Genomic DNA, 11,999 nt, shown 5'->3' with positions numbered 1-11,999 from the left:
CTTACCCTGGTCATCTTCTGTTGGCCTCAGAACCTTGGAGTATAGAGGACTAGGTAAGCCACTGTCCTAGAAGAACTTCCCTAGCAGTTGATCTCACCCCCAGATACCGTCTGAGCACCTTTAAAAAACAGGGACAGCTGGAGTCAGAGAGAGAGAAGGAAGAAGGGAAGACATGCATCAGGCTAGACAACAAGCCAACATTCTGGGACCTGAGAACGTGAAATCCAGATCATGGACGAGGCGTCTTAGGAGAGCGAGCACTGAATTGGCCACCTAGAGAGGAAGATGAATGGTGAAGCTGCTGATACTCAACCTAGTTGCATGGGCAAACTGGGTAAAGTCCGTGACCACAAGTGATGCCCAAGCCTATTAATACTCGAGACCCAACACCTGTTGACAAATGGCAGAAAAGATTGCTATGCTCCTGGGCGGCAAAGAAAGCTGACGATGTTGTTGGTAGCCATCAGTCCTCAGTAGGTATGGGTAAGGGAATCATGAGCAACCACACAACTATTCAAAGGTGGGTCTCAATAAGCAAAAAACCTTTCCCTGAACATTCACACAAGGCATAACTTATCGCCAAATAGTGTTTTCATTCCTTCAGTGAACATTCCCACCTTATCACCGTATAACCCTGCATCCTAGGAAAAGTTCAGTACGACGGGAAAACCCTGGGACCCATATCTGATCACACACACACACACACACACACACACACACACACACACACACACACATCATGGTCCTACTTAAAGTAAGAAAGACAGAGAGAGAGAGACCCTGAGAGCTCTCACTGAAGTAAACCACTAAGCAAACATTCACAGAGACCCTTACAGTTCCATGAAGAGCTGATTCTCTAGAAATAAAAGGAGAAATCACCATTATATTAAGTAATCCAAGCAGCTTACAGGATGCTTAGGAATTGCTGCTCTGGCCATCGGAAGCAGAGAGTTTTTGATAGATTTAGATAGTGAGCAAGCCCATAAACAACAGCCCTGCTTCAGGAGGACCCATCAGGCTTCTTGTATATAGGAAGGAAGAGGTCAGAGGGGCTTGGATTAGCCAATGGTGTGGGGGTAGAGGTGTCTTAACCATTGAGGAGTAGGTGTTTGCTACCAAGGAGGTCTGACTATGAAGAACTCCAGCTAAGAGGCATTGTAAAGGACACATCCTTTTGAGGCTGGCCTAGCTTGGAGGTAGGAGGAGAGAGATCAATGAATCAGTAGTTACTTGTCCATGTTTCATCAAGATGACGGACCCTGTGGTGGTGTCACTGAGAGAGACGGGAAAGTGGAAGTAAACAGAACTCGGGCACTGTGCATGGATTCCAGTGGCTGCAGAGGCCAGACAGGTACTGCAGACAGGCAGAGGTGGCTCCAAACTAGAAGTCTCGTCTCTAAAGCCGGCCGCCGGCCACCATGTCGTAACGTATGGCACTCCTTGTTTTATGAGAACGCACTCGTGATATAACCAGAGCTTCCTTCCCACAGGAGACGACAGAAATCCAGCTTTCTTACCGAGAAACATCTTAATTCTTTAGTGTTGGCTAAATTTTTTTTTTTAAAGAATATGTTCCAAACAAAACACATCTGTAGGCCAAATTTGGTAGGCTGGCTATCAGGTTATGTCTGGACATAGAGAGAAGGTCAGAGTTCAAAGTTCATAAACTGCCACGATGGCTTTTAAGGGGAATCAGTAACTAAAATGCAACACATAATACTTTTGCCAGCTATATGAATGTCCCTACCCTTCAAGCCTATATATGGATTTGAATGTATGCAGGAAGTTTAATCTAATCTTTGAGTTGTCAAGGCACAAGACTTTAAGTGTTCACTGTGTGCTGAGTACACGCGAGTCAAGGAAGTCCAACTAAAGAAGGAAAAACATGCCGGGGTGAAAACATACGCCTGAAGTTTTAAAACAACCTGGGAGACCGGCAAAATGTCAGCGCCCCTTAAATCTTAGTTTCTTTACTCAAATCTCTTACAGTTAGTAAGATCAGGATTTGTGTGTGTGTGTGTGTGTGTGTGTGTGTGTGTGTGTGTGCCTGAACTTGAGTTTGTAACTAGAAATATAACTTCCTGGGCAGTGGTTACAAAGCTGCACCTCTCTCTCGCCCGAGGGTATCCTAACCTCAGCGTGGGAGAGGAGACGTCTGGGCTTCAGGGACCGCAGACCCAGGCAAAGAGAGATGGGAGTGGCCAACGTAAAGGCTCTGCGGGTCAGGTTTCTGGAATCCCAGTCTTTGTTACTGTCACTACACTTAAGTGTCGACGGAGGAGAAAGGCAGGCACTGAAATAGAAAGTGTCAGGACTGGGATGACAAGGAGAGCAACTCCGTGAGCACCCATCCCGAGCCCTCCCTGCGGAGTCCGGCGCCGCCTCCTGCGCTGTGCAAAGAGCCCGACTGGCGGCAGGAAGCGGGCGGGCGGCCGCGGCTCCTCGCGAGGCCGATTTCCTCCGGGACGGCCCTGGGCGATACTCTGGACTAGCAGAGCCACCTCGGGAGAGCGCGATCTCTCCCCCAGCCCGCGCAGCTCAACCCACCCACTTACTTCCTTCGACTGCACACACACACACACACACACACACACACACACACACACACACACACACACAGAGCTACCAAAAATTTCCAACCTCCGCCCCCCTCCCGAGCTGACTTCCTTCCAGCGCTTCCTGAGCTGGACGATCCTGGGATTTGTAAGACAGGAAAAAAGGGACGGAGCAAGGGCGGGCGAGGGGACGGGATGCTGGCTGTTCGCGGTCCTCCAGCGCTCTGAAGGCAGAGCGCGGGCCTAGGGCGGAGCACACTCAGCCCCGGGGCGGTCCCCTAACCGCCGCGCCCCGGCCCCGGCTCCTCGCAAGGCTCAGCCGAGAAGCGCGGGGAGACGCCGCCGGAGCCCGAGTAGGGAGGTGACACCCGCCCGGGGCGGTGCACGGCCCGATCTGCGCGCCCATGCGGACCCGGGGCGCCGCTCTGCCCTGGTGACCCGACCCCGAAACCCTCATCAGCGGTGCGGAGCAGAGAGAGCAGACGGAGGGGCAGCCTCTGTGGGACTAACTCATGAAGAACAAGGGTGCCAAGCAGAAGCTGAAACGAAAGGGAGCCGCCAGTGCGTTTGGATGTGACCTGACGGAGTATCTGGAAAGTTCGGGACAGGATGGTAATGTACCCCCCCTCTTTTTTTTTATTTTGTTTTGTTTTGTTTTGTTTAAGAGCGATGGGTTTCTCTTGGGGTGTGATGCAGTTCACAAGTTAATGTGTTCCAGGCTCGTGCGCTCACTGTACTTTAATAGAAAAAAAAAAAAGACTCAGTTCTTAACCACATCGCCTCCACCCCACAGTGCAGGAGCTGGGTCTGTCCTTCCGACGTGTCACAGGAGCGGTGGATGAGTAGTGGTGTAGCTGTGGCGTTTACTGGCCATTCCTGAGGCTGAAGCCCCAGGAGGGAGGCTCTGGTCTTAAACTTTGAGTATTGGAAGGGAAAGATGAGGGGGTGACTGACTGTGGTGAATCTCTGGATGTATCACTGTGATCATCTTAAATGTGCCTCCTGTACTGGGGGGTTTCACTGGCTCACATCCTTTTTTATTGATGTGGTAGGAGGCAGTGTGGTGGGAGTGGGGTGGGGAATCCTGGCTGGGGGAGTGCTTGCACAAACATTTTCTGTATTTCTGAGTTGATGCCAAATATACAGTACCTCCCCCGACCCCCCCACCACCACCCTTTACCTCCTCTTGGCTTTTCAGAGGGCCTTTGGTGTGTCCTGCGAGCAGTGTGTCGTAAGAAGGTCAGAGGGCCTCAGCTTTAAAAGAGTTTAGGATATAGAAGAGTGTCTCTGTTTTTTGTTTGTTTGTTTGTTTGTTTTAAGTCAGCTTGGAAAAAGAAAAAGAGGAGCCAGTGGAAACAGTTTAAACATTTGGTGGGTGGGGAAGAATGAAAACAACCTATACTGGGATGACACTGTCTAGGAGGGTAAAAGTTTTTAATATAGCAAAGGTGGGGGAATGGGGCATGAAATGACTCCTTTATGTAAAGTTGACTGGTTCTGGACTTAGCCACCACCCAAAAAAAAAAAAAAAAAAACTAAAAAAAGAAAACAAGAAAAAAAAAAAAAAAAAAAAAAAAAAAAAAAAAAAAAGGCTTCTTTGGAAACTTCAGAGAAAGAGAAAAGAGCCCACTACATATCTCATATCTATCATTAGACATAGATAAATACAACAAAAGAACACTCAGGGCCATGTAACTGCTCAGAATAATTCTGCCTCAGGAAAACTCTCCCTCAAACAGCTGGGTTTGTCCATATCAAGTGTGCATCCCAGAAACAGTGCAGGGCCTTTGTTTCATTTCCCCTTTTTGAAGACTCAGCACCCCTAGTAATTTGCAGTGGTGTGATATTCCTGTGGTATTCGGGAGTCCAGAGTCTGCTGTGTCATTAGGACAAATGGCTTAGTATTTCAGAGCTTCAGGGGAACTACTGGTTTTCAAAACCGACTCTGAAATTGAGGCATAACTGAAGTCAATTCGTTTAAATCTCAACGACACTCCCGAGAGGTCTTTTTGAAATAAAATCGCTTGGACTGAGTTGTTTGTTGGGTTTTTTTTTTTTTCCTTTTAAAACTTGACAGAGCCCCAAGTACACATCTTAACCACAGTGGTTAAGAACAAAATGTTTGTCTCTGCTTGTTTTTACAGGGGTCTCTTCGTGTTAACCTGTAGGTACACTGGGCATGCTCCTGAGGTGCCACCTTCTGTGACGTTGGAGCTGTTCTGTTCTATACACACACACACACACACACACACACACACACACACAGAGAGAGAGAGAGAGAGAGAGAGAGAGGCACAATCACAGGGACGTGCACGCACACACAAGCTGTGAGGGTTGTCTAATGCTTGCTCGCCATGGCCCATTCCTATAAAATCCTCACTTAAGGAAGAACCTGAAAACCCTGGGGCTCTGGGAAAGAATTTAAGAGGAGCCCTCAGGCGATGCCTCTTTCAAACCCATTTTGTGTGTTGGACTCCTGTGTGTTTCACATAGGAAAGGAGGAAGGGAAAGGATGTTTGATAGGAAAAGCCGACTGCTTGGAACTCCATGCTTCCTGTCCTGCTGAGGAGGAAGCTAAGAGATCTCATAGAGACACAAGGCTCATCCATCACAAAGGATGGAGAGGGCCCAGACCTCTTGCTGGCTCCTGTGTGTAAGTCACCATTCTCCTTTAAGGACCCCCCGACCCCAGAGTGCAAGCAAACTGCCCTGCCACAGATCAGCAACCTTTAAGACTGGGCATCTGAATAGAATTTGGCTTTTGAATGAAAAGCATCTGGCACTCTCGATCACCAGCCACACTGTCATTGTACAGTGTGGAAATGAACCGTGAATAATAAGCAGTTTGTATAAACAAGACTAAATAGAATTTCTGCCCCCGCACAGGGAAAACTCATTGTTTTCCTGTGTGTATGTGATGATGATGATGATGGAACTGATAAGTGGTTTTCTCTAAAACAGTGTAGAAATATACATATATTGGTTAACAGACAAGACCCAGACTCTGTCCTGGGTGAGAAGAGGCTGAGAAGGGCACCACCCTTTTGCTCACGACCTTGGGAAAGCATCTCAGGATGTTGGAGGTGGTAAATCAGAGTGGTAATCAGGAACCCAGAGTCTGGGAAGGGCCTTTCGAGAATCATATACTGGTCACTGAACTTTGGGGTCAAAGAGCAGAGGCCACTGGACCTAGGTAGAAATGGAAGAGAAATGGATTTCAGTTTGGGAACACAAGAATGAAGGGGAAGCAGAGCTCCAAGCTGCAATGGAAGACCAACGCTGATGAGCACGGCTAAGCCAAGCTTGGGCTCTCTGGATATGGTGGGGAAGCTGCAACTTGGGTGAGAGCCCTGGGGACAAACGGGATGGCTGCTAGCCATCTCTCTTAATTCAACAAACTGAGCCTAGATACCTCCGATTGGACAAATCAGACAAGACAGAGGTGAACAAGGGACAGATTTTTTTTTTCTGCCTGAAGTGAATATTACTCATGACTAGCTATCATCGTGTTCAATCTTTGGGAAGCTGATGAAAGCTGAGCTGCCTTTTCACACACACACACACACACACACACACACACACACACACACACACATATCAAATATACAGTTCCGACAGCAGCCACCTAGGTGTCAGGTTCGGACCCTGCTGTGAGTCCCAGCAGTGCAGAAGCCTGGCAGGACAACTTCTCACTTCTCCCCTCAATCCCCAGCGCGGTGGATCAAACTCTAGGGGATTCCCCAAAGGTAGCATCTAACCCCGAGCTACACCTCCATCCTTGGTTCCCCTTTCTTTGGCCACTTTCCTCTTGTCTGACCACGGGAGGCCACAAGGTGGCTGCTGGTGGCTCTTTTCACTTCCCCACCAGCTGAGTGACTGCTGTCCCATCTGAAGCTCTCCCCAGGGGACCAGCTAACTCTCTCGCTTCCTGTCTGGGATCCCTTCCCTACCGCTGATGCAAGGAGTCTGCTTTTCTTTCTTGTTTTTGATCACTGAATGTGAAGGTCGTTTCTAACAGCTTAAAAAAAGCACCTTAGATTATTGTCACCTGTGGACCTACTGTGTGAGTGAAGCCCATGGAATGCGCACATGATCATGATCGTTTCCTATCTCTCCCTGATGAGCCATGTGTTCTAGGTCTTCTAGAGGGGGTGGGGGTGATGGGACCGGGGGCTGGGGGAGGGGGAGGGGTAAGAGTTGCTAGGAGAGAAACTATCTTGTCCTCTGGGCTGACCACTTTAAGAGCTGAGACTTCCTTACCTTTCTGAGTCATCGGGAAGTTTTATACGGAAGTTTTATCGTGCCTTCACGGTGCTCAAACGATGGCGACAGATTTCAACCAGATGGAAAGCTTTCTAAGATGTTGCTGCCACTACAACATGGTAGCACACACCTAGAGTCCTAGTACTTGGGAGGTTGAAGCAGGAGGATCGGGAGTTTGAGGCTAGTCTGGACTCCATGGACTTCATCTCTTAAAGAGAAAAGAAAAAGTCAATGCAAGGCCCCATCTCAGACCAACTAAATTTCTCCCAGATGGTTTTTGGTACATGGACAGGGTGGAAACCCACTGCCTGCATGCAGTGCGTGGCTTGTCGGCCATGCTCTTTGCATAAGTAGAGTCCATTCTGAATGCTCCGTGAGACGTGTGAGTGAGCCTTTTCATTGCTGGGGAATTTTTTTTCTTCTCGTCCTTACTAGGAAAGATGTGTGTGAATGTAAAACCAAGATTTGTTTATAGGTATAATGTATATCTAATTTGAGAGGCCACAGGAGGTTCATAACAGGTCACTGAGCAATGCAAATACAGCCCTGAGCTTGTTTGGGAGGGAGTCCTAATGGATGTGGACGAGTGGTGGGAACGGCAGTTGTTGCTCCATTTCATTTCATCTCTGAAGCTTTATAGTTCCCTCACTTTGTTTGTTCATTTCATTTATTTATTAATTCAATAAACAAAACTCTATTCCAGCCGTGTTTTGGATGCAGTGGGAAAGCAAGATGGGCTCTGGGTATAAGAAATGCGGAGTCTCAGGGATGTGACCCAACCTTCATACACCAGTTGACTTTGAAGTCAGCCGCCAAGGCTAACGAAGCAGCTGTAGGAGAGAATGGGAGCGTTTTTTTTGTCTCCCGTTAAATAGACAAGATGCGGCACAGACACAAACAGAGCAAGGTGGTAGCAAAGAAGGCACGTGCTTTTCTGTTTAAGATGCAGTCCTGACTGGAGGACAAGGGCAGTATCCTCAGCGGCTTGGTCTTTTCGGGCACATCATCTATCTGCTCAACTTCCCTAGATAATTCCTCACCAAGTGGGTTTCGGCTATAAAAAGTTCTGGAAGTTTTCTTTAACCCAGGAGACTCTGCTGGGGGATTCTGTTGAGACTACTGGAAGTCCCCTACCTAGAATCTGATCTTTTCTTGTTCTCCAGCCCTGGAGAGACTTTGCTTCTTGCCTCTGGGCCTCAGTTTCCCCTCTTGTGTTATAGAGGTAGTAGGGCAGATATAAAAGCACACGAGATAATATAGGTAAAGCACTTCTCTGGGACACCCTCATGGTAACCTGTTACTGTCACAATAGCCTGAACTTACCCCACCACAACCCAAGACTGACTGAGGCTCTCTTGAGGAGAGGGCATTCATCAGTCACCCAGGGGGCCTGGAAGAAAGATTGCTTGCCATGTTGGTGGAGAGTCTGGTTAATGCAGGGACTTGCCAGGTTGGCTGAGAAGACAGACCATCCTTACACAGGCCAAATGTTCAACCTGAAACAAATGTGCTTCGGAAGATCTGAGAGCTGGGCATAATCCCAACACTCGGGAGGCCGAGGCTCAAGGATCTAAAGCTAGAGCCCAGCCTGGGCTGTATAGCAACATTTCAAAAGACCAGAGAGAGCCAATTACTTCTAGGCCTCGGAAACCTGAGAGAGATACCTGGTCTTTGTTGGGGGGATTGTGAAGACAGAACAGCCACGTGAGGGGCTTGAGCATAGAGAGGCATCCCCAACTTGGACTGCCAGATTGAAATTGGAAGAAGCAAAAGACAGGGAGAAGGCATTAAGCCCAGAGCAAACTGCCTGGCCAACCCTCAAGCCAGCCGGGACTACTTTGTTTCTGGGTATAACAAACAGCCCACACAGAGAATGGAAACAGCTACTTCCACCTACCACATGGCCCCGTCTACAGGCCCTTCAGATCTCTGCCAGGAGCTCCTTGACCATGGGGACAGCTTTCCCCTCACTGCTCCCAGGTCAACCCCTCTGGCAGCCGCCCAGATACCACTCAGCTTCAGCAAGCCCCAATGCCCTTCCCCACAAGGAAGCAAACTCCCACCTCCCCTGACTACTTGGAAACCAGAGAACCATTTGATGGACAGAGGAGATCCTTTGGGTCACTCATAGGTGGGAGCAGAGGGAAACAGACAGAGGAAAGAGTGCATCACACCCAAATAGAAACAAGTCCTTCAGCACCAACCAGACTGCAGTGTTGCACGCAAGTATGTATCTCCTTGGTTGTGGGTTTGAGGCCAGCCAGTATTGTAAAGCATTGGTGGGCTAGCCCTGGAAGCTTTCTTGTTAGGGGAGGAAACTCCGAGAATTCCAGAGTTTGGTTGACCAAGACAATTCTTAAGCTCTTGCTGAGGCAGTTTGTTCCCAGGGTTTGCCTCCCAAAAAAAAAAAAAAAAAAAAAAAGTCTTCCTTGGATTCGATGCTGTGTGTGGCTCTGAGCAGTGGGTGGAAGAAGTGGGTGGGATTGAAAGTTCCAAGACTCGGGCTGGGCATGGGAACCTTTAACAACCACCCACTCTGCCACTGGATATTGTAGCTTAATGTTTCTGGAAGAAAGTAGTGATAAAACCACCTGGTCAGGGCTTCCTATTGCTCATTCCTTCCAGAACAGGCGGCCCACGCTGAGCTGCCTGTCCACTCTAGAGCCCAGGGGTCTCAGGATCCCACTTCCTTATTGTGGTTGCTATAGGCCAGACTTGATGCCAGAAACGTGGAATTGGTTCTCTTCCCACATACTGTGTGCCACACATTTAAATCAAATGCAGCATCCCTCTCCAGCTTCTCCCCCACTTCAAGTTAAGCTTATGAGTGCATGTGCCGACCAGTTCTCTTAAGTATTTCTCCCAAGGCTCCAACACAAAGGCCATGCTTGAGTTGAACTGATCTTGGCACCTCACTCTCAAAAGGCCGGCCTTTAAGTACTGTGTAAGGCGGGGCCACAGCCTGCTGGGACTCTAGGAGCCTGGATGGCCCCTGTTGAACTAATGTTCCCTGAATGCAACCTTTGATAAAGGTTAAGATAAAGAACTTCTCCAATGGAGGAAGAAGAAAAGAAAAAAAGGTTGGCAACAATTCAATGAAGAATGAATGATAGCATTCCTTTTTTTTTTTTTCTTTTTTTTAAGAAGCAAGATTTGATATAGAAAGACAAGAACTTCTGGCTGCTAGGTGATTAAGGGATGTGGGGGCGGGATGAGGGAAGGTTTCTTGGAAAGAAGAGAAGGGAGTCAGTGTGAAGTCTGAGCTCCAAACCAGACTGTATTGCTATCTTCAGCAGCAGCAGGAGTGAGCATCAGTATTGTTTGTTTTTTTTAATTTTTGTGCCAGTCACTTTGTGCATAAAAAGGAATATTGTCATCTTCAAACTCACCCATTTTACAGAAGGGAACTGAGTTTATCCAAGATTATCCAGACAGGAAAGGCAAGATTTAAGTCAGGATCTATCAGACACTCAAGCACAGCCTTAGGCTGGAATCATATCTCCCAGGAGAAAATAATTCATAATTTTTGCACTTAGCCAGTTTTGTCCCTCACAAAACCAAAAAAGATATTTTGTCTTTTGCTTTGCTTTCTATCAGCCCAAACCAGAAATAGTCATAACAACTGGTGCCTGAAAAGTACTTTGTCCTCTACAAGTTGATGTGTGCCTTTGGGAAAACACAAACACACACACACAAAGAGAGAGAGAGAGAGAGAGAGACATTGAAATCCACAAGTTTTCAAATCTTCCTAGGTTCCTCCTTGCCCACTGCAACCTCAAACCTCTTCCCTCTGGAAATACCCATGGCCTGAGAGTCAGAGGCCCCCAGTCCCGTCTCCATTCTGCCCACTGTTCTGTGCTGATCCTGGCTGGGTGTATGCACCTGGAAAGCTGCTCAGCTGAGGTAGCTCAAACAGATGTAGTAGGTCGTGCCTGTCTCTATGAGCCTATGGCGAGCAAAATGATCATTGCTTGATATCTACCTAGGATTTATCTTCTTACCTAGGAAGTAGGTGTTGGAGCTCTTTTAGGTATCTCACGATGAGAACTCTTTCATGGTCCTATTTGTAGCTAGTCCCAGGTAGAAAACAACCCAGGCTTTGCATGGAACACTGCAGAGACCACTTCATTCCTTGGTGTGAACCAACTGAGTTTCTGAGATCAAGTCTCTGGCACTTTTTGTTCTAGTTCAAGCTTGGCTGGTACATTAGGCTCTGGGTACCACACCCATGGCTTGATGCTGGCCTTGAATGCCTTTAGAGGGGAGACGGTTAAATGTTACTCATACCCCTGAAAAGCAACATATACCACCAGCTCCCTCTGTTACAGATGTTAGAACACAGCTGGAAATACCTGGCAGACAAATAAGTCAACAACGCCATTGCAAAACTCACATGAAGATCTCTTTTCCTGGAGTTTTATGATTTTGTTTTGTTTTATTTAGCTGTGCTTTTTTTAAATTGTACATGTGTAGGCAGCGGGCACTAAGTTGGGGACCCATGACCTTGCACATGCTAAGCAAACACTATAGAATCAACCTACACCCCCTGCCCCATCTTTAGGTTTTTAATCAGAAACTATCTTGGTGGGATTTTGAGTGACAGCATCAAAGATTTAATGGAATGGCAATGTGCTAGATCCAACTGCCATGGCTCTCAACCTGTGGGTCTCAATCCCTTTTGGGATCGAATGACCCTTTCATAAGGGTTGCCTAAGACCATTAGAAAACACAGCCATTTACATTATGATTCATAGCAGTAGCAAAATTACGGTTATAAAATAGCTGTGGGGGTTACCGCCGCATGAGAAACTGTATTAGGGGTCACAGTTTTAGGAAAGTTGGGAGCCACTGCTCTCCTGGGCTTACAAAGGTATTCTCAAGTTTGTCTTGGCCTACATGTGGTCAACAAGGCAAGGGCACAGCTTTCTAAAATGTACTGAAAAGAGGGAGGGAGGCAGGGGGTGAAGAGGGTGTACAAGCCGGGCATGCTGACATATGAGGCAGCTGACTGACAGCTGTAAGACAGAGGGTTATCTGTAGCTGGGAAAATTTAAAAAACAAACAAACAAACAAACAAACAAACAAATATCATCTGACTGTGAGGAACAGCCGAGGAATATGGAGAGGGACTGGAGTCCAGAGGCAGGAAACGATGCAGCTTTGCCTGATGCTTGGGATTGG

General features: G+C 47.7%; 1 protein-coding gene across 1 annotated transcript in view; it reads left to right on the top strand.

The window, feature by feature from the left end:
• The first annotated feature begins 2,477 nt into the window (after positions 1 to 2,477).
• Arhgap31 (Rho GTPase activating protein 31) overlaps positions 2,478 to 11,999 on the top strand; it is a 111,601-nt gene continuing 102,079 nt past the window's right edge. The window contains exon 1 of the mRNA XM_021185031.2: positions 2,478 to 3,167. Within this exon, the coding sequence (XP_021040690.1) occupies positions 3,068 to 3,167 (100 nt within the window). The 5' untranslated portion in view covers positions 2,478 to 3,067. The remainder of the gene's footprint in view (positions 3,168 to 11,999) is intronic.

The sequence above is a fragment of the Mus caroli genome, chromosome 16, assembly GCF_900094665.2.
Source record: "Mus caroli chromosome 16, CAROLI_EIJ_v1.1, whole genome shotgun sequence".
Taxonomy (NCBI): Eukaryota; Metazoa; Chordata; class Mammalia; order Rodentia; family Muridae; genus Mus; species Mus caroli.
This window is presented reverse-complemented; position numbering and strand designations above follow the sequence as displayed.